Below are 21,169 nucleotides of genomic sequence, written 5' to 3'. Positions count from 1 at the left end.
ACTTTTGTCTATCCTTATTCATCGATCATGACAACTCCAAAACATCCTGTATCCGTGAGACCCAATCATCATGCAGCAAGGACGCCTCCCCAGAAGCAAGCAGTGCCTGAAGCTTCTCCTTCAACACCTCAACCTGTCCCTGACCCAAAAGTCTCGACGCCGCAGAATCCTTCGAGATCACAGCACCCGCAACACTGAAAAGCCGCACGCCCAGAGTGAACGTCTCAGGCTTCGAGGCCCAGCCCAGAAGCCCATCCTTTTCAGCCTCCTTCGCTAGAATCTCCCCAAGTGAGGACAGTCCGTTCGACGCCCAGCTAAAAAGCGCGTTGAGCGAGTCTTCATTGTAGGATGATTCGCTGAGTTGACGCAACCTTGCGGACCAAACATCTACTTCGCGAACTTCGTCGATAAAGAGGTTCTGCTTTTCTTCTTCGAAGAGGATGGTGCTCTCCTTGCGGAGCTCGGAAAGACGGCCGAGGAAGGATATGAACTTAGGGGTGGCGCAGCTAAGTCTGGGCTCCTGGTCGGCGATGTACGCCATGGTCCGTTGGCAGAGGAGTCGTGAACTGGCGTAGTTCTCGGCAATGAACTTTGAAAGGAGCTCGCTTGCGTTCAGAGGAGAGAGCGCAACTGCCTTTGTTGGGGAGACAGAGGAGCATGACAGGACCCAGGAGGCGGTCGATGCGGCAAGATCGCGCAGCTCCTCATCGTCGTCGTTGAGCATATCGTAGAGAACCAGGTAGATCTCCAGCAAGACACTGTCCGTGCGAGGGGGGCTACCCGCAGGGCGTAAGATGCGTGCGAATGCCGTGACGGATGAGACAGCAGCAAGACGCGTGGTGAATTCCTGTGAGATGTTAGCAGGACTCGATACACTGTATAAGATGAGTTGAACGTACAGTCTCCTCTTGCATGGCAGACTGGAGCCGTGTGGCCCATTCCAGGATGTCGAGCTCTGAGCCCTGGCCGCCGGAGATCGTCTTCAGGGCAAGAAGACATCCTTCAAGAACCAATTCGGCGTCCGACCGGTCCCTGTTCCATATATGCTCAGTGGAAGCGTGCTTGAGGTGCTTTTCCAAGGTTTCCCATGAAAGACCGATGTGAGCGACACTTTCATTATGGAAGTCGAGGACAAACGAGAGAGCAGATGCCAGGCATGTGATTGCTACGGCTTTGACTTCCTGGGGGTACACACCCAGGATAACGGTATAATAAAGGTTAATCAGAGCCTGTCTGTACTGGTCTCTCTCACCGAGAATCTCCTGAATGCGCTCCAACAACCACTGACCAGCATTGGGGTCGAAGCGTGAAATAACACCGAGAAGTGGCTCAACTTCGGATACTTTGTCCATAATGAACATCTGCAGGACAGTGACCCATGAGATAGCCCGACGGAGGAGAGAGGGAGCGCGTGTAGTGCTTAGTGTTTTCCAAGAAGGATGCGAAGAATCGAACAAGAACTCCCGAATAGCGGCGAAAGCATAAGTCTCGGAGAGATAGTTCAGCGTCGTAGCCATTTGTCCTGCAACTGTTAGCGCGAGTGTCGTCGCGATTTGTATTTGACTTACCTTCTGCTCCCGATTCTATGCACTTTTCGATGACATCGCCAAGAATTTCCAACAGAATACTGGCCACGAATGGAGACTCTGCATATGGGAAGGATGCCGCGAAAACGTCTTTCAAGGTAGACAGCACCTCATCAACGTGCTCTGAGTAGTGTTAGCAAGGTCAATGAATTCAAGCAAATTCAAGAACATACCGTTCCAGAAAGAGAGCGAGCTCGAGGCGAATCTCCGAAGGGAGTACTTGATGCAAAGGGCTTCTCCGTGGAGATAGTCTTGCGTCTTCTGGTCTCTGTTATCATCTAACAACGCCTTGATGCTGGTCAAGACATCTGAACGGTTCAACAACGAAGCATACACTCGGGCTGCATGTTCCCTGATACCCCACACGGGGCTCTTGAACTGTTCTCGGACAAGTCCACGGAGCACATCGTCATCAACTCCAGTGACATTGGGTACCTTCTCTGCGATGAGCTCCAAGGCCGGGAAAACACGCTCCGTAACCATAGCGTTATCGCCGTCATCAGCACTGCTCTGATCCGAAGGGCTGAGAAGAGTCGGCAGGAGTTCAAACAGGCCGGGATACTTCTGGAAGGAAACTCTAGCACCTGGTTCTGAGCCTGAAGCTCCACCAAATCCTAGTCCAGTACCGGTGCGGCACATGCGCGTCAACAACGCACGGAACAGCATCAGTCCGGAGTTGCGGAGGGCCCATCTAGAATAGTCAGCATAGAGAAAAGACGCAGCCGTAGATAGTACATACATAGGCGACCCCAGCCGTTCGGCGGAGAGCCTCAAGGCAGGCATGATGAAAGGCTCCGTGTGAGGACCAAGCTTGTTGTTGGTGAAAATGTCTTTAAGACAGTTCATCGCATGCACCTGTGGCAATGGTACGTCTTGTCTCGACTTATCGTGTTCCGCAGGCAAATGGGATATCTCATGCAGCTCGTTGATAACTGTTTGGAAGAGCGGACCGCCAGGCTTTGACGAAAGGATACCGACAATCAAAGCTGGGAGACCAGCTGAGCGACGAGTAAGTTTCGAAGCGGACTCGAAGATGATCTTCTTCGCTTCCTGTATAATGGGTGAGCTTTGATCGTTTGGTTAAGACGGGATCCTTACCTGGTACCACCGACTAGGCAGCGCAGAAATCTCCTCGCTGGTTGACTGACCGCAACGCTGACAGCAAGTAGCAAAGGTCTGAGACACGGTCGAAAATGCGCCTCTGTGCCGGAGTTCAGCGAGCTGGATGAAGCTGAGTGTTCCGATTTTCTCAAAATGCTCGACCGTCAACCCAGACTCGCCTTGCGGGCCGTACGTTTTGTTGGACAGCGAGGCATGCAGGAGAAGACTATAGAATTAGTACCACCATTTACTCTAGCGCAAGAGGCAGCATACCTTGATTCGCGAAGAGCGCGCCATGAGTAAGACAGGATATCCTTAGGACCGACACCAAGCTCTTCGATGGGCTCATCGGTATGGCCTTCAGGCGAGTCGATGCAAAGAACAGGCTTGACCTCGTTCCAAATTTTGTCGCAGACTTGCACGATCCTGAGATGGATTGACTTCCAGTTGTCATATGAAGCTTCCTTGCTTGAGACAAACGAATAGAAATTGGGGGTCGCAATGATGTACCTGTTTTCTGTTAGCTCCACGGCGGGCATATGCAGCATCGTAATTACCTCAGAGCGGATACATATCCGTGCAAAGGCGCGTCGCGCATAGACGAGTTAAACAGTCCGCCTGCCAGGGAGAGCTTTTGCTCCAACTTCTTCAGAAGCGTATCGACAACCATGGACTTGTTCTCCCACCAGCGTGCAGCGTCACTTGCACCATCTATGGCGGCTGCGCGGAAGAGGATGTGGTATAGACGCGCAACGGTGTCTGCAAAGTCGGCTCTGCTGGTGTTGCTTGCCAGTTGTTCGGCCTTTGCGAGACCTTCGATGATCTGTGGTACGCCAGCTTGTTTGTCGTTGTCGAATAGAACCTCGCGTGGGAAGAGGTTCAAAATGTAAAGCGAAGTAGCGCGAACCTCCTCAAAAGGATCGAGCAGAAGATCCACGAGCAGTCTCAGCAAGGTAGGCTCAAACACCTCCACGTTGCAGAGCCACTTTGTCTTAATACCGTCCGATGGGCTGAGTCGAGCATCGAGGCCGGATTGGAGGAAGAGTATCAAGGTCTTCAGCGCGGAGACGTGTCGAGGGTAAGAAGCCGTGGGGCGCAGGTCCGCCTTGAGGAAATCCAGGTACTGTTGCATGCACGCCCGAGTGGTGGTGTCGTTCCTAGCAAGCTTGGGCTGCTGCTTTTTGTTCGCTGGGGCTTTCTGCTCAGTCGAGCCGTCCTGATCCTCCAGGAGTCCACCCTTGAGTCGGATTATCAATTTGCGAATCATACTCAGGATCTCGCCTCTCGAATAGGAGTCTGACTCGGTATGCATAGATGGCAGTCCACTAAGAATAGCGTTCATTGTTGCAGAAGAGACTGGCCTTGTCGTAGATGGAGCAGTGATCAGAAGTGAAAGCGTTGCAATCCTAATAGTGATGTCGCGATGGAAGAGGAACTGGCCGATGGTTTCGCTCTTCAAGACGAGCACATCGGACTCGTTGGCCCCAGCCTTTGGGATATAATCTAGAAGAGGTAAGTCCATTGAACATCGGGCCCATCACACAGCGCATACTTACGATCTTCGTGGATAAGCCCAATTTTCTTGGCAATTTGCAACGAAGCAAATAGTAGCATGAACTCCGCCAGCGGCGCATCGCTCATATCGCCCGCCAGAAGACTGTCCAGGGGGAGCCGCTCAATGAACAACTTGAAGCCAACCGGATCATTCGCAAACGAAGGTTGGAGGACATAGTTCGACATATATTCCATGTTATCCAGGTTCCGCAATGACACATGGCGAACGGGCGCCACCCAAACAGACGTCAAGTCCCGAGCGTTAGGCGAAGCCTTGACTTTCTGGAGAAATGCCGCTAAAGTGTCACCTGCAGAGGCAGCAAGCTCCGCCTTGGTAGCGCGAGCCAGCATTCCCAGGACCAGAATCTGAGCTGCTATCTGGTACGTATCCCTTTCAGAGTCCCTCTGAAGATACTGAGAGAAATCGATAGACAGAGCCTTGCAATCCTCCTTGAAAAGCGCCGTCCAATGCTCGTAGTGATCGACAAGCCACTGGTCCGTCAGCGAGACCAGCTCTAACGGCGTAATGGCACTCTTGCGGAGCAGCATCTCCAACGAGGCGAAAGATGCCTTCAGTCGAGCACGAGGCTCGCCAAGGACGATGCTAGGGATGGTAGTCTCAACGATCTTCTGGCGGAGTGCTGACCGATCGAGCTCCTGACGGGTCTTCGCCAGCAGGGCAACCAGCGACTCCAGTACCTGCTTCATCGGCTTGGGCTTGACATCCTTGTACCTGGTCATGAAGACCTCGAATACAGATAGCCAAGTCTCATCGGAGCGGGCTAGCTGCCTCGTTCCCTCACAGGTGGAGGTGCGCGCGGCGTCCAAGAAGGCGCTGATTGCATTACACGCAGCAGTAGTATGCGGATGAGAAAGAGAAGCCGTGGAATATGTCTTCAGTAGGGACTGGAAGACTCGGCTCACTTTCCTTTGGGAATAGTCAGAATAGATTCATATTGATAAACCACTTGCGCACACAACAGACAACTTGATAAGCAACTGCTTGGAAACACTCTTACTCAATCTCTTCACAAGAATTGGTGAACTTCACCAGCGGGCCTTTCCCGATGCGCACGAGTGTCTCCTCGGGCAAAAGTTCTATATTCTGCGATACTTGGTCCATTTCTGATAGTGGGAGCCCGGCATCCCCAGGGGGGCCAGACGCAGGATTACCGACCATACTTTTAATATTCTTACAAGTACAGCATGGCAACCTTAACGAGTGGGTTCAGATATCAACCATTTACAAGAAGAAAAGAAAAAAAAACCCAAGCACGAGCCCGCCCCCGCGTTTCCAATCGCGACTTTTGCCTCTTGTGGATTTTCGAGAGCGGGTCTCCGAATCGGGTTAGTGCCGGGATAATGATAATCCCTATAAGCTCGGCCCAAACGGGAAATGTTCGATAACTGCCGGCCCGGAAATTCTGGCAGAAAGCTGGACCAAGTCACGGGGCTGAAGTTTTTGTTTCTCGGCCTGGAATTATTACTGTCACCTTTCTTTTGCTCCGACGAAACCGCGCAGTCACCAGAACTTCAATTCAAATCCCCCCCCAAGCTCTCGGATTGTTCGCCAGTGTTCTGATATCCTCCTCTTCTCCTTTTTCCTTTTCTCCTTTCCCTTTTCTCTCTCTATTTTCATCTGTGTATTCATATTCTCTATAACCAGTTTAATAACCCACCCACACCTTCCCGCCAATTCAACCACTTCACCTAGTCAACATGTCGAACATCTGGGACTCCATCACCGGTCGCAAACAATCCAAGGTCTCCGAGGCCACCGCATCAGCACCAGATGCTACCAGCTTCCTGTCCGATCTTCCCGACCCTTCCCAGCTCCATCCCCTCGCCGGCCTGAACCAAGATACCCTCGACTACATCACGCTCGAAGACTCCGCGCTCGACCAAACACCCGGATCGCGCTCTGTACTGCCCTCCCGCGGTTGGTCCGACGACCTCTGCTATGGAACGGGAACGACCTACCTTGCTGGTTTGACTCTCGGTGGTGCCTGGGGTCTGGCGGAGGGACTGAAGAAGACGCCCGTCACCGCTCCGCCGAAGATCCGCCTCAACGGTGCTCTCAACTCCATTACGAGGCGTGGACCTTTCCTTGGTAACTCGGCTGGTGTGGTCGCGATGGTCTACAACGGGTTTAACTCCGGTCTGGGCTACGCGAGGGGTAAGCACGATGCTGCTAACAGCATCGTGGCGGGTGCGTTGAGTGGAATGGTTTTCAAGAGTACGAGGGGTCTCAAGCCTATGGTGATCTCTGGTGGTATCGTTGCTGGCATCGCTGGTGGTTGGACTGTAAGTTTCCTGCCATTCTTGTTCTTGTTTAATTATCTTGTGCTTGAGCATATGACTAATATGTCGTGTCTCTCAACAGGTCCTGAGCAAGGCTATCCTGTAAACGCCTACAGCCGCCTTCACTCTCTCATAACTGTATTCTAGCCCTCGACTCGCTACTTCGACTCATATCGACTGAGTCAATCCACCTGATCCGTCCACGCGTTTCGGAATCCCCATATGATTGTATGGTATATGGCCTCTTCACCGAAGACAGAGACAAGGGACATCGGCCTGCCTGATGTCTAAAACTCTGTTTTGTTTTGTTTTCTCGCTGTATTAGAACGGTTTCTCCTTATACTTTTATCCTCGTCGACTCACACACATCTTCCCTCTGGCGTACAAAGCATCGTTTGTCGCATTACTTTACAGTCCATGGGTTCGGAACCGGCATGGCAATGGGTTTATTCTTTACTTTTTTAGTGTTTATCTTCTGTACATATAGCGTGAGTTCTCCTATGGGGTTGCGGGTTAGTCTTTTCTTTGCTGGCGAGAAAATATCCGTTATTGCAAAGCAGGAAGCTAGCTTAGCTACCTTAAGTTGAAACCTTAATGTGAAATTAGGGAGTAACAATGAACAACAACTACTATCTTACCTATTATCCATACATCTAGATATAACACGCCACAACAACAGATTACCCCTCTAAAAGAATTCATATATCTCCCCACCACTACCATTCCCACCCGCAGACTCCAACAACCTCACCACTCCCTCAAGCCTCAACTCCCTAACTTCCTCCACCAATTTAACCCCAGACCTCCTCCCCAAATCCACCCTCACCCCAATTTCCACAACCAAGAACCTCACCACCCCCTCATGCCCATTCCTCGCTGCCACTCTCAGCGCCGTCATTCTCCTCATATCCATATGCTCAACATCCACATCCCCTCCACCAAGCCGGAACAACTCCCTCACTACCCCCGTATGCCCCTTCTCCGCAGCAGCGATCAGTGGCGTGCGGAGGTACCTGTCCGGCGCATCGGGGTATACCCGTCCGCTTTGCAGAAGAAGTTGCACCATATCCAGGTGGTTGTTCTCCGCCGCGTGGACGAGGGGCGGTGTACCTACTATCCCTCCTATTTGAGCTCCCAAGTGCGGGTTTGTGGCTGGGTGCGCGAGGAGGGCCTCTGCTATGGCTAGATGACCGTGTTTGGCGGCGTGGGCGAGCGGCGTGTCGCCGTTGCTGTCCGGGAGATTTGGGTTGATGGTTGGGTGGCCGAGGAGGAGGAGGGTTAGGGGGAGGTTGTTGGTTATGGTGGTGAGGATTAGGGGTGTGTATTCGGGTTCATGGATCTGAGAAGAAAAAGAAGAGGGGTGGTTTATGTCCACGAGGGGATGGGAGAGGAGAAGGTCTGTGGCGATGAGGTTGTTTTGCTCGATTGCCAGACATAGTGGGGTTGTTCCTTTGCGGTCTGGGAGTTGGGGAGAGATGGTTGGGGTTTGGAGGAGCCAGATGATGGCTTGGGTGGCTTTGTGGAGGATGGCGCAGTGGAGGGGTGTGAGGCCTTGGGTGTTTTGGAGGTTGGGGTTTATGGTGGTAGTGGAGGAGAGGAGAGCTTCGAGGGCGAAGGTAGTGTCGGTGATGCAGGCGATGTGGAGGGCTGATGAGCCGGTTTTGTTTTGCGCGTTGAGGTGATAGTCTGTGGTGTGGTTGAGGGCGGCGTGGAAGACGGTTTCGTTGTTCTTGATGATGGCATGCATTAGGAGTGTCGTGCCGCTGATGTCGCTGGTGTCGTAGCGGGTTCGATTGTTTTGTATGAGCAGGTGGATGATTTCATGGTTGTTGTGGAGTGTGGCGAGCATGAGAGGCGTGCTGCCTTGCTTGTCTGTGAGATTGGGGTCTGTGGTGCTGTAGGCGAGGAGGAGGCGCAGAATCTCTATGCGGTTCTTGATGACTGCTATGTGAAGGGATGCTCGGCCGTCGCTGTCTGGGATGTGTGGATCGATGTGATGGCTGTTGTTTAGCAGTGTTCTCACGATGTCTGTCTGTCCGTGGGAAACGGCTGAGTTAAGGAGGTATCGAGACTGGTCGGGGGTGAAAAGGGAGATGTCAGGTCTGCATTGCAATAAGCTCACTATATCTGCGTGTCCGTTGCCTGCTGCTGCGAATATTGGAGAAGTCCCGTACGTAGAGCGATTGATGTCGATGTCGGGGCGCTTCAAGAGCATTCGGACAATACGGGCTTCGCCCTGACTAGCAGCGGCCACCAGTGGTGTTGGGATGTTGCCTGTGCGTCCGGTGTCATTCAATTTGACTTCGCTGATCTGGAGAAGAAGGCGGACGACTTTTTCGTGGCCTTCCTGGATGGCTGCTAACAGGGGTGAGATGCCATGAGAGTCAGGGACATTGGGGTTTATCAGCCCGGAATGGAGCAGCAACTTGACCACATTTGCTCTGCCACTTCTTGCGGCTAGGAACAATGCATTCCTCTGCATAGGAGCAAGTTTATGAGGAGTCGCATTGTGCGCTAAGAGCATCCTCACGACTCGATTACATCCTGCTGCTGCTGCTGCATTGAATGCACTTCCAAACGGTCCATATCCCGGCGTAGTAGCAAGGGTAATGTAGTGTCGCAAACCCGGATCAGCCATCAACATTGTGTGGACAAACTGATCGGACCCTCTGTAAGCTGCAAGCTGGAAAGCGTCACCGAAGGCACCTTCTCGTTTTCTTCGATTGACACCGCGTAGGATAAGCTTCTTAGCAAGATTGGTATCGTTGTTGTAGGCCGCAGCAAACAAGGCATCCCCGAGCAAAGGATGACTTGTATTCGCGTTTATGCCCCGATCCAGGGCTGATGTAAGAATACTCTGCAAGCCCATCCAAGCTGCCAGAAGGAAAGGAATGCAACTGTTGTCTTCATTCCACGACTCTATCCAAGGAATCACGGCAGTCTTATAGTTCTGGAGCACCCAGTCCCGACCATTATATGTAGTCAGGGCGATACTAATGGCTCTCAAGCAACATCTTGTGGTGCATTTCTTGCGGTCAGTCTCACTTGCACATGTTCTTATATAGTTTCGAATCTTAGTAACTTGGGCCTTGAGTGCTCTATCCTGGCTTAAATATTCGAGTAGAACCCGGGACAAGAGTCGATTGCTGATGCGCTTGTCCACTGTTGTGATGTAGAGAAGGTTCACAACAATAACCTCATTCAAATACCCTATACATGATGCTGATTAGTACCTCGATTTGGCTAGGATTGACTATACCATCCGGGAAAGAGAAACCATACGACAAACCATCCTCAGCTGCAACAGTTCCTCCAGACTGAAATAGCCCAGGAACTCCAGGACCACGTCCACGCAGAGATCCGCCAGACCCATGATTTCCGACTTCTTTGCAGGCCTGTATCGAGGCACACGCTGGACAGAGGAGGAATCTAATACTCTCCATTGCTATTTATATCCTCCCTAGGCATGCAGGAGTAGAATGGGTGGCTGATAGATGAAACGTGCCAAGAATGGAGATCAAACCGGGGAACTGTGAGGTTGTAGCTCGCTCTTGCTAAATAGTGTAGGGTTTATGTATAGCATCGCTCATTGTGGTGAAATTACAATGTAGATCTTGAGCTGCCAGTGAGACGATCTTAATGTTTGGTGTTGCACTCTGGATGTGTCGTGGTTATTGGTAGCGGACCGTAACTTGGTCTATATAAATATGAAATCTGCTGGTATGTGTGCGGAATTCGTGCTTCCTATCCAGCACCACCATAAGGCATGGGGTTTACCTAATCATCAATGCAGCGGAGCTTGGGCCAAGCCTCTAGCAAGAATAAAAAAACGAATTGAGATCAACTGTGAGGTTCTTGTCTCTCCAGGTCGGGATCACCGGATCAACTAGTTCAGATATAATTATGTTGTTGTTGCGGAAGCTCGGGACGTCCCGAACGCGATAGGTTCGGGAACTAAGTTGGTATGCTGAGTTCAGCAAATTCCTGATATCTGAAACCATGAACTAATTTTGATCGACCTATAACACAATTCGAAAATGGTCATATAAGAAGCACCTGCTATTGAAACCTATTCAGCACACATCAAAATCCCCCAAGCCGTAGGATTGTCCTCAGAAGATCACAATTGGTCAATACTTAGGGTTCACACCCAACCGAGTAGAAAGTGACAATGCATGCGGTGAACGGTATAGGCGTTAGAAACAGTTTCGTATGTGGCATTGGGCTATCGGATTGCCAGCGTAAATTCCTTGTGCGCCGGGAGGATACTACGGTGGCTGGGCATTTAGATAGGAGTCGGGACTGGAACTAATAGGAAGAACGGAGCAGCAGTCTCCTAAGGCTAATTTGGCTGTGTTGATATCTTCATTGTTTTGAGTCGGTGATCGTGTAGATTTTGCTGCCATACTGTCCTAGGTGATAGAAAATAGAGGGTCAGAATGGTGATCAATCTTGCTGTGGTATACATTTTGCTTGTTGACGAAGACCCGACATAGAAGGACATGAGTCATCCAAGAGGCAACGCCGAAGTTCACTAGAATGGCATTATTGGTCAATCTCATGTCGTGTCCGCCTTAACAATCTCAGCTTTCGTTCAAGTGTGGACCCAACCTTCAGCTATACACCACACCACGTTAGCCGAGCACCACTCGATCCCCTCTTCAGAGCTGTGCTACTAACTAGTGCGTACACCATCCGACCAAGTTTCCCCCGCCAGCCACATTATCACTATCTAAGAGATAGTCAAGGAGTCAGCGAAAACAAAATGTCTACCTCTTCGGGTCTGCTCTATGCGGCCTCAAGAATCGATCCTCCATCGAAAATATCAGCAGATGTCTTCAACGCCTGGTATGATGGCGTCCATGTGCCTGATGTCCTTAAGACCTCGGGAATCAACACCGCAGTCCGCTATGAAACGGCTGTAGTGCCCCAAGACAGTTCCCCGTGGGCGTTCCTTGCTCTCTACCCTGTTCCAGACATTGAGTTCTTAAACACGGAGGAGTTCGCGAGCATTCCAGCGACTAGTGATGCTCTGCCGGGGCCAACACACAGTTGCATGGATATAGCGCAGTTCGATATCAGGCGATACCGCGAGGTCGGGAAGCGACACGACTTGGATATGCCAACAGGTGAGTATATGTGAGAGAAGAGAAGGGAAGAGCAAAGCTGATTCACTTCTTCTAATAATGTTGGATGTGTTAGGACCAACGTCGCATCTTCTTACTGTGGAATTTGACTTGCCTTCACACATTGACATATCTGATGACCAGGCTGTACTGGACTGGTTCTGTGGGATATACAGTGGTGGCACGCCTCAGCGGGTTGCCATTCATGAAGTCTTCTGGGCTATGTTGTACCCGAACGAGAAACCAGCAGAGGTGCCACGTTGTTTGGCGGTGGTAAGCTGTGGTGTTCTTTCCCCATTTGCCATCATCTTGACTGATAGAATGATGATAGCTCGAATTCCACGGCGATGAGAATGTGTACGATGAAGCCATCAAAGAGATCCAATTGGTTGCGAAGGTTGGCCAATGGAAACTGCACAAGGCCTTTGGCTGGCCATAAGTTGTCTGCTGAAGACCCGACTTTAACGTTAATTCAATGCTATATCTTTATTATTGAACGTACTATGGCTGTGTCTGTTGTTGGTATCTTGCGTTCTATGTCTGGGTTACTTGTTGTGTTCCGGAGTAGTGAAATATGTCTCAAATTTATGGAGGCCACAGGATCTTGACGCCCTGAGTTTTGCCGCTTAGACGGAGGACCCGTCAAGTCTAAACCTTCGTACATGAAAAGATAAATACTCGACGTTATTCTATGACTGAGGGTTTGTAGACCGACGGATCGACAAAGGGCGTCCCCCTCCGTCCTTGTTTGGAGAATCCCCAGCGAATCTGGCCTGGCATAGCAACCTCGACATCAAGATGCTGCGCAAAGGTCCAAACCAATCCGGGATCTTTCTGAAACCCACGCCCGACAAGGACTACATCCAGTCCTTCTTCTTCGAGCAGCCGGTTTGCCAGCTTCCCGTCTCTGATATGACCAACAGTCGCAACAAGCATCCTTTCCCCAACCGCCTTCTTAACCGCAATACCAAACGGTGCCTGAAACCCAGGCCCGGATTTCACCTCTTGACTGGAATGCAAACCGCCAGAAGAAACATCAACCAGATCGATAGCCCCTTGATCGGCCAATGCTTCAGCAAATCGCACCGCATGCTGCAGGTCCCAAGTTTCTGTCGAAGTGCTACCCAGCCAATCCGACGCCGAAAGGCGCAGAAAAACAGGTACATGCTCACCCACCGTATCGCGAGTCAATTGCGCAATCTTCAACGGCAATCGCATTCGATTCTCAAAGGATCCACCATACTCATCCGTCCGCTTGTTTGCGTAAGGGGTCAAAAACGATGCAAGCAGATACCCATGCGCATTATGAATTTCAATAAAATCTGCTCCGGCGACAAGGGCCCTTTTCGCGGCCGCAACCCATGCCTCCTTGAACTCGCGGATGTCATCCTGTGTCATCGCTCGTGGACGCGGGAATGTTTCGCTGAAGGGTATATCACTGGGTCCTTTCACGTTATCGGGCCATCCACCGACGTTCTCTGTTGCTATACTGCCATGGTTCAGCATCCATGGCACAGTAGTACTTGCCTTTCGGCCCGCGTGCGCAAGCTGAATGCCGATTTTCTGGCCTTGACTATGCGCGAACTCGATGACTCGGGCTATTGGGGCGATTTGTGAGTCTTTCCATAGCCCTACATCCTGCGGCGAGATGCGACCCTCTGGTTGAACGGCGGTGGCCTCGATCATGATAAGGCCTGGGCCTCGCTGGGCTATACCGCCGAGGTGGGCGAGGTGGTAGTCTGTCATGTGTCCATCCTCGGCGGAATACTGGCACATTGGGGATACCTAGACCGGTTTGTTGTCAGCACAGGCCAGTAATCTAGTGGTGAGTGGTTATTTTACCCCGAGACGGTTCTGAAAGGTTAGTCCTCGAATAGTAATCGGCTGGAAGAGTTTTGGTATTGCCTTCCCACTGGTCTGCGGGTTGGCTGCTGTTCCTGCTGGGGTTTCTTGTGCAGGAGTAAAGTAGGAAATGCCCTTTGCGGGCTCAACCTTGATGTCCTTCATCCTGTGCTCTTCTGTTGGTCTTTTTCGACTCGACTCCTTGAGGGGCTCGACAAAAGGGATATTGATCACTTAAAGAGCGTTACGAAATGTCATTTCTCTGGGTCACATTCTTTCAGCAACAATGAGGGGTTCTGCATCCCCATTCCGTGCTCACCTTAGTTCCATCCGATACCCTACTTTTTCCGGTGCGGGGTCGATCGACAATCTGTGATCCTACATTTGAATATACAGATAACTAGATAATGTGTTGTTTCCTTGCAATTAGTCAAGTATTATATGGAAGATAGATGATCTGAGCTAAGCTACATATGGTTTGAAGCAATGGAACTCCGCAACTCTTATCGACACTCAGAGTATGTAGTATTAGTACTCACGCGGCACCTCCTAGTCTCGAACGTATTCACTTCTAGTATTTATATAATAAAATATAATCAAAGATGTCGAGTATGTTTAGTACCATCAATAGACTGAATGTAATTGCACACCGCATGACAAGACTCAATGTATGAAGTGAGGAAAAACATCAGTGGTAATATTAAAAACAAAGGAGACAATATAATGCTAAGAAGGTCTTCCGCTAGCAAAATGGTTAGTTCCAAGTTACTGTACAAGCCTTGCCCTGTTCTGCTCTATACAAATAATATCCGATCCTCCAAACCAACATCAAGATATTCCCCCAGTTCTGCACAATCCCCAACTACCATCCAGTATTACTTCCCACCCTACAACAAGAAACCCGCAGTCGAACCAAAGAACAACAGCGCCAACACACCCACACTCTTCTTAGTAACCGCCAGTCCAGCACCACTAGTCGAAGAAGCAGTCGAACCGCTCGAAGTACTCGAACCAGTGCTAGAAGAGCCACCAGTGGCAGTGGCAGTCGAGACAACAGTACCAGCACCAGTAGTAGGGACGCTACCGGTAGCAGTAGCATTGGCGTTGGTGTTACACCAGACCTCACCGGCCTCGGAGGCCTTGATGAGACACTCAGCGAGAGTACCGACGGTCTGGTCCTGAGCCAGACAGTAGTAGTCACAGCTATCGTAGGAGACGACGGAGGCGGAGCCACAGCAGCTGCTCATGATGGCGGAGTTGTTGTTGCGCATGGGCATGGCGCAGGCGGCATCGTGGACGGGGATGTCGTAGAGCATGTTGGTGCAGCTGGAGGAGGCGGAGGCGGCGGTGCCGGTCGATGTAGTAGTAACAGACATTGTGGGTGGTATTGGTGGTAAGGATTGAATTTGGTGAGGGTAGTATGTTGTTGTGGTTGAAGAGATTTAAGATTGAAGAACGAGTGTGAGAATGGTATATGAGCCACTGAAATGGATGGAGTATGGAGAATTGAAAGCCACAGAGGGTCAGGTTAGGTCAGGGTTAGACTACTACTTATAATTGCTCGGTACTACTCGTTATGGGTCTTCTTTTAATGTCAGTGCCTGGTACCTAACTTAGAAGCGACCCGGAAAGGGCTAGCCATGGGTTGGTTACAGACATTGCTGTAGGTTCACCGCTACGGCTCGCCCCTGATCCTTCTCTTCCTCTCTATCTCCACCAGAGACCCTCAGCCTCCCTAAGTCCCTTTTGGCTGAATCATGTCCTTTCTTCTATTTCTGGGTCTTCGCTAGACCGGATCGAGCCCTACGGGCTGGGCTGCATCCCTGAGGGTCAGCGCTACCGCATGGCGAAGTGCATATGGCAGGATTACGATTAAGCGCACATGGAGACTAGGAAGCGAGACTATAGTGATGCTGCATTCTATTTTTTGGCTCTCTTTGTCTCTAGACGATATTGATCATGGCTATTAGATGACGCGTCTGCACTAGACAGCATGATACTGCGATATACTTAGCTCTGCTTGGCATTGTAGAACATATACCGAATCAGAAGCACAACGGAGTGAGACATGTGGAGGCCATCGATCCTGTCCACTCTGGAGGAGCGGAATGGGGCGTTATGGGGGCACTGGGGATGAAGTCACTTCCATGTTGCGTCCAGAGCGGTCCCTTACCCTGGCCTATATTTCTCTTTGAGTTATATTGCAACGACAATGGTTAAGCGAATGATTGGGCTACTCGTGGTGACGTTCCATATGGTGCCAGACTATGCGTCAACTGCAGCCATGAGTATCATATCACAGTCCGAGAAAGATGATGCGTCCAAGTACATGATGCATGCATGGCAAGGCAGCAGCAGGTACAATGCACTCCGTCCCGAGTCATCAGCCACCCGTCGGAAACGAGCGATTTGCCCCAACGGGAGGGAGGCGAAGAAGAATTGAAAATTTCGGATGCCAGCCTTGGCAGATGAGCTTATGGTTGTCCAGTCAAGGAGTGAGGATATAACTTTTCCCTGAGTTGTGAGATCGCCGTATAGTCTTGGGATCTATTCGCAGTCGGGTGGCGTCGCTTAATTGTTGGCGACAGATAGCCAAGAAACTCCGCTGGCATCGCCAAAGTTGCCTGGTATAATTGTAACCCGTGGAAGAGAGACAACACAGCCATCCTTGGGGGTCTTGTTCTCTTTGAAAATCTTTAAATAGGCCCATCTATAGATAGGTGGTGATTGGGAGAGCGGGTCAGCCGGTAAAGAATTCTGGACGGTGTTGATGCTGTGGAGAGCCCGGGTAAAGAATATTCAGGGCTGCCTATCGTCCCACCTTTCCACTGTTGACTGTCTGCCCTGCAGTTTCAGCTTGATTGTTCAATCAAAGATTAGGACTGGGCTCTGAATGATAAGTAAGAGTCATATGCAGAGCTGGTTAATAATCCAGACTGTCGCAAAGTTATGTTAAACATAATTCACAGAGAAAGACACCGTGGAAAGGGCAGGGAGTTCCGCTCCTGCACGTAGCAATACAAAGCAAGTATGTTGCACAAGGGATTTCAGAGGCCCAAGCCTCCCACCTCAAGGTTACACAACATCTAATTGTCCATTCATGTCATGCACTGATTTGAGATTCGATGCAAGACTCAGATAGAGACTGAATCAGCCAACTGTCTCCATCAGGATGCACACACCCCTGCAAAACCATCGTGCAAAAACCATCACCTGTAATCACAATCACTATATTATTCAATCAACTATCTCCTCCGATTAAAGAACTTAAATAAATTCCTAACTTACCTACTTAGCAACGGGAATACAGCAGCAGTCTACTAAGTAACATCGACTTCTGGGCAAACGGACTCGCTCGCCCTTAAGCTTTAGGGTCCCCACTTGGGGGAGATCAACAGAAGAAGATCAGCTCCATTCCGGGAGGCCCCTTGGAAAACAATCACACCCCAATGAGGTAGTGAGTTTGTTGCTTGCACAAGTCGCCGCCCTTTGAGAATGGATTCTTCAAGAAAAAAAGATGATCATCCCGTCATCCGGACCAGTAATTACTGTTCCATGTAAAGCCCATTTATGAACAACCAATCTGATCATAACCGATCAGGTCGGCATCCCCGGTGTGACGTTAAAGCTCAGCTCAAGTAATAACTAGCGAAGCTAGTTGCTTGCAGACCTGGAAAAAAATAAAAAAGCAATGATTAACTAGAGGGTAATAGTGCATATGAGGAGGTGGAGAAGAAGAAGAAAAACAATGATTATGGAAGAATGCACTGTACATAAAGACCCCTACTTCGAATTTAAGCAGCATTTCACTTTCAGATCAGCGAGTCTATCCATGCTTGTTCAATCCTACTGCATCACTCTCGAGCCTTTTCTTTTTTTCTGAATTCTACTATACACCCCTGCAGCACGACAACCATGTTCAAATACTCGCTTGCATGCCTGGCCCTCCTGGCAACCGGGTGTCTCTCATCAACCACAACCACAACCACTAGCAAGCCAGGCTACTCGCGGAACATCACCTCGACCGTTACCGACCCCTCGTTCAGTTTCGGGCAACACTATGCAGTGCTTAATCTAGATCTTATCGATGGATTGGTGGCAAATGTGAATACCACTAAGGCCGGGCAGCTATGGATTGACAATGTTGCGAATTGGATTGATGCGTATGTACTCCATTGGACCTGAATACATTATCTCGGATCATACTCATGCTCTAAAAGCGTGCACAAGCAGGACTCTCCTCCCTTGAGTATCTTCACTCGCATCTTCTTCTCCAACACTTACCGTCCTGAACTCGGCAACGCACCCTTCGCCAGCGCGGTGACTAGCCTCGGAAATGCCACAGCATCGAGTCCCGATAGCCAAATTTATTCTGCTTTCAAGACCCTAGATAATTGGGATGTGGTGCTGCAGAAAGCGCGGTATTATGCTGGTGCTGGGAATCAGTTGGAGGAGATCCTCAGTAGTCAAAAGATTGATACGGTGATTCTGGTAGGTGCAGCCATAAAACGGAACGGAAGTAAAGTCAACAGACTCAGTCAACAGGTTAGCTGACCACAAGTGTAACTGGTAGTCCGGCATCCGTACTTCGGGAGTAGTGCTTAGCACCGCGCTTCGTCTGTTGGACATGAACTATAATGTGTAAGCCAGCATCACGATTCAAGACCAATCAGGAGAGAAAACAGTGGGCACTGCTAACGCATCGTGCTTGACGACAGCTACGTTATCTCGAACAATACGATCGAGACTCCCTCGACGTATGCGCCCCTGAATCAGAAGATTATCTTGGAGGGCATACTCCCCGAATTACCAGTCAATGTAATTACCATCGAACAGGCCATTGGGGCTCTCAACCGCTCCGGACCAGCTGTCTATTAGCTGACAGGCCGGATATCCTGATTGAAACGATAAGATCACGCCAGATTAGATGGTCATGATGGACAATGGTTACGGACTATGATCGATCTAGTTATGATAAATAAAACATAATGAAACGATAACCTTTGAAAGCACACTAGTGGCTGGGGAAGTTTGACCCCAACGACAGCAAGGACAAAGAGTCCCAACTGTATGCGTCCATTTCCCAACCAGGACACGCGAAAGGACCATGCATCTGAAAAGCGACGGTGGTGGCGCATGCATGCAATATCACAGGGAGCAGCAGGTTGCCCTGGTGCCACACCGTGCATAAATTCCGAGTCTCGTAGGTCGGCGGCTGCATCGCACATATTTGAGACATCGAGGGCGCCAATTAATTTTTGTCTGGATGGAACCGGGGATGAAAGAAGGGCTATTTTGGGTAGAAGTACTTTGGAAACCCTCCCCAACCAATCTTCCCATCGCGAACGGAGCATTCCGTTGAGACGGTCGCCAACAGATGCCAGAAGGCGCAAACGCGGACATGCCGCATGGGCGGTGCTGGTCGCTCAGGGACCCGAGCCACAGTCAACAGCGAGTGGCCGGGAGACTCGCCGGACGGGTTCGGAGTTGACCCCGGTCGCAATCCCCCAAGCCGACCCGGACAAGACAGGGGTGGAATGATAGCATCAAATACCATCGCCTATTATTATACCAGGATGAGGAGAAGGGGGTAATTCCATGCCCGGAAGCTTACGGCGTGAGCAGCCCGTATCTATCTAGTCGGCAATCGGGTCGATGAAGCGCAGCAAGGCGGGGGGATGCCAAGGCTCGAGTGCGCGACGGAAATTGACGAGAGAAGCCCGAGGACCGGGAAACTCTTCAGACAGGCTTGTGGACTGGCGAAGACCAAGTCCGACGTTCGTCCTGAGTCAGTCATGACAGCTGAGCGCTTGGTTCGGGGACTTGGCAGTTGTCGGTGCGTTTTCTTAGCCCATCAGTGGCTGCTGCCAGCTTTTCTGGCACGAAGGACCATGTTCCACATCCGAAACAAGTCGACAAAAACCTGAGGAATGATGAAATTCGGATAGCTTACGTAGGATGGGTGGCACAGCGCGTCGATCCGTTCACCTCAAACCTTGAAATGGGAACCAAGAGGAGGCCAACCAAAGATTGGCAGCAGAAGAATGGATACGGCCCAATTTCGATGGAAGGGGACACCAGACGAGCTAGTGCATGCGCTACAGTAGCGTGGTCGGCGATGTGCACAGTGCGTCAAATGATCGCGAGCAGATAGGAAATTAACGAGATTAAGCTGATGGCACTAATTGCGCTGGAGTCTTGTTGCTATTATGGGATCTTTTCGGGAAACTCAACCAGGTTTGGGATTTCAAACACCGGCGCATCCAGACCTGTCTGGGTCAACGATAGGAGTACTGTGCGAGGAGGACATCCACGTAGTACTAAGGCTACTAGTGTCGAATAGGTAGGTATAGAAACAGAATATACTGGCCATTGTTTTTTTGGTATTACATTCTACAAAGTAGTTCGGAGGATGAATAGGTGGATAGATCGATTCTATGAGGTGGAGGGGGGACGGACGAACCATACGCCTAGCTGGGAAGTGGGAATGAGAATACTTACTGATCTCCCTGGTCTCGCTAAATAACCAAGGAAATACTAGAGAAGTTCCGCTTCGGCCGTGGAGTTATATCGTGATCAGCTACGATCGCCACAAGTTGGTGTGACAGGTAATTCCACGATCCGATGATTGTCGCGACACCTCCCGCATTCTGCGAGGAACGTTTCTTTTTGGGAAGTCGTGGTGCCTCAATCCTGCCTCATTGGGCCACCACGATTGGCACATTTTGGGTTAGGAAGCGATGGCTGGTGGCTGTTAAGGAGAGAAAGCAGAGAAAAAGAAGAAAGAGAGGCGCAAGGTTCGCAATGGCAGATCGTCAGCCCCCCGTTTTCACCAATGCAAATTGCACCCTGCAAGGAACCTGGAACCGGGCATGGAAAATGCCAAAAGGGGGAAAATACCCATAACAGCGATAAGATTTATCACAGTTTAGTAGCCTATAATTCTAAAGAACTACCACGCTATCTTTTCTTCAACTTTTATTGATTATCAGACTATTATAGCTTACGCAGTGTTTTTGCCAGGATTCAGATTAAGGGAGAGAGAGAGAGATTAGAGTATTAATATCAGGTTTGGGTGGCGCGTCCCGTATCAGTCGGGGCGATACAGCGAGGACTGCGATAGGGCCAAGCCATGACAGGCTAATCCCAAACAGGCAAGATCCGGTCCTCTTCTGGTCCTTCCGCCAACGGTATTACTTAATGCGGGGTAGCGCCTTTCCTCGTGGCGGCTAATCTCGAAGCGGCCGGGTTTATCAGCTGACCCCGCCTGGATTTTTCGTTCGCCAGCGTCATCAGCGCCGAGCTACTCAAGAAGTTCTTGCTGGATCTGCTTTTCAGATTGGCTTTCCCTTCGCCTGCTTAAGAAGGTCTGAGGTTCTGGGATCATCTCTTCGGTGTTCCCCGCCGTCCGTTCCCTCTTCCCTGCCTTCCTTCTTCCTTCTCGTCTTCTCTCCTCTCCTCTTCTTCTCTTCCTCTCTCTCTCTCTCTCCTTCTCACTTTCTCTCACCTTTCATTCCTTTGAACCTACCTCGATTTACTGTTGTCTTTCCCTCAACCATATAGAAATCCCTCTCCTGCTAATGCACTGATACAACACTCCTCCCTCCTTCCGTTTATCTTTTGGCCCCCCAGGGTCTCCTTCAGTGCCAAGTGCCACGC

General features: G+C 50.4%; 8 protein-coding genes across 8 annotated transcripts; 4 read left to right on the top strand and 4 right to left on the bottom strand.

Annotated features, from left to right (window-relative positions):
- Positions 1-25: 25 nt before the first annotated feature.
- Positions 26-5,364, bottom strand: An02g01370 (uncharacterized protein; the record flags this gene model as incomplete). The annotated part of the gene is made up of 10 exons (XM_001399240.3): positions 26-847; positions 900-1,522; positions 1,569-1,709; positions 1,760-2,277; positions 2,326-2,636; positions 2,685-2,913; positions 2,961-3,197; positions 3,245-4,190; positions 4,244-5,169; positions 5,261-5,364. The coding sequence occupies 10 exons, from the start codon at positions 5,362-5,364 to the stop codon at positions 26-28; spliced, it is 4,857 nt and encodes a 1,618-aa protein (XP_001399277.3).
- Positions 5,365-5,960: 596 nt separating this feature from the next.
- On the top strand, positions 5,961-6,826 carry An02g01360 (uncharacterized protein; the record flags this gene model as incomplete). The annotated part of the gene is made up of 2 exons (XM_059746066.1): positions 5,961-6,545; positions 6,659-6,826. 2 exons carry the CDS (start codon positions 5,961-5,963, stop codon positions 6,824-6,826), a joined length of 753 nt encoding a protein of 250 aa, XP_059606004.1.
- A 404-nt stretch (positions 6,827-7,230) lies between these two features.
- On the bottom strand, positions 7,231-9,915 carry An02g01350 (uncharacterized protein; the record flags this gene model as incomplete). Its single annotated transcript, XM_059746065.1, has 2 exons — positions 7,231-9,704; positions 9,825-9,915. 2 exons carry the CDS (start codon positions 9,913-9,915, stop codon positions 7,231-7,233), a joined length of 2,565 nt encoding a protein of 854 aa, XP_059606003.1.
- A 1,392-nt stretch (positions 9,916-11,307) lies between these two features.
- On the top strand, positions 11,308-12,107 carry An02g01340 (uncharacterized protein; the record flags this gene model as incomplete). Its single annotated transcript, XM_059746063.1, has 3 exons — positions 11,308-11,671; positions 11,745-11,941; positions 12,000-12,107. 3 exons carry the CDS (start codon positions 11,308-11,310, stop codon positions 12,105-12,107), a joined length of 669 nt encoding a protein of 222 aa, XP_059606002.1.
- A 245-nt stretch (positions 12,108-12,352) lies between these two features.
- On the bottom strand, positions 12,353-13,675 carry An02g01330 (uncharacterized protein; the record flags this gene model as incomplete). Its single annotated transcript, XM_001399236.1, has 2 exons — positions 12,353-13,453; positions 13,511-13,675. The coding sequence occupies 2 exons, from the start codon at positions 13,673-13,675 to the stop codon at positions 12,353-12,355; spliced, it is 1,266 nt and encodes a 421-aa protein (XP_001399273.1).
- Positions 13,676-14,397: 722 nt separating this feature from the next.
- An02g01320 (uncharacterized protein) lies at positions 14,398-14,886 on the bottom strand (the record flags this gene model as incomplete). Its single annotated transcript, XM_001399235.1, has 1 exon — positions 14,398-14,886. The coding sequence occupies one exon, from the start codon at positions 14,884-14,886 to the stop codon at positions 14,398-14,400; it is 489 nt and encodes a 162-aa protein (XP_001399272.1).
- Positions 14,887-14,977: 91 nt separating this feature from the next.
- On the top strand, positions 14,978-15,953 carry An02g01310 (uncharacterized protein; the record flags this gene model as incomplete). Its single annotated transcript, XM_059746062.1, has 4 exons — positions 14,978-15,037; positions 15,301-15,417; positions 15,503-15,674; positions 15,775-15,953. 4 exons carry the CDS (start codon positions 14,978-14,980, stop codon positions 15,951-15,953), a joined length of 528 nt encoding a protein of 175 aa, XP_059606001.1.
- A 1,472-nt stretch (positions 15,954-17,425) lies between these two features.
- On the top strand, positions 17,426-19,051 carry An02g01300 (uncharacterized protein; the record flags this gene model as incomplete). The annotated part of the gene is made up of 3 exons (XM_059746061.1): positions 17,426-17,673; positions 17,731-18,001; positions 18,521-19,051. The coding sequence occupies 3 exons, from the start codon at positions 17,426-17,428 to the stop codon at positions 19,049-19,051; spliced, it is 1,050 nt and encodes a 349-aa protein (XP_059606000.1).
- Between the last annotated feature and the right edge of the window lie 2,118 nt (positions 19,052-21,169).

This window comes from Aspergillus niger (assembly GCF_000002855.4).
Source record: "Aspergillus niger supercontig An02".
NCBI lineage: Eukaryota > Fungi > Ascomycota > Eurotiomycetes > Eurotiales > Aspergillaceae > Aspergillus > Aspergillus niger.
Note: the sequence above shows the minus strand (reverse complement) of the source record. Positions and strands in the feature narration are given on the sequence as shown.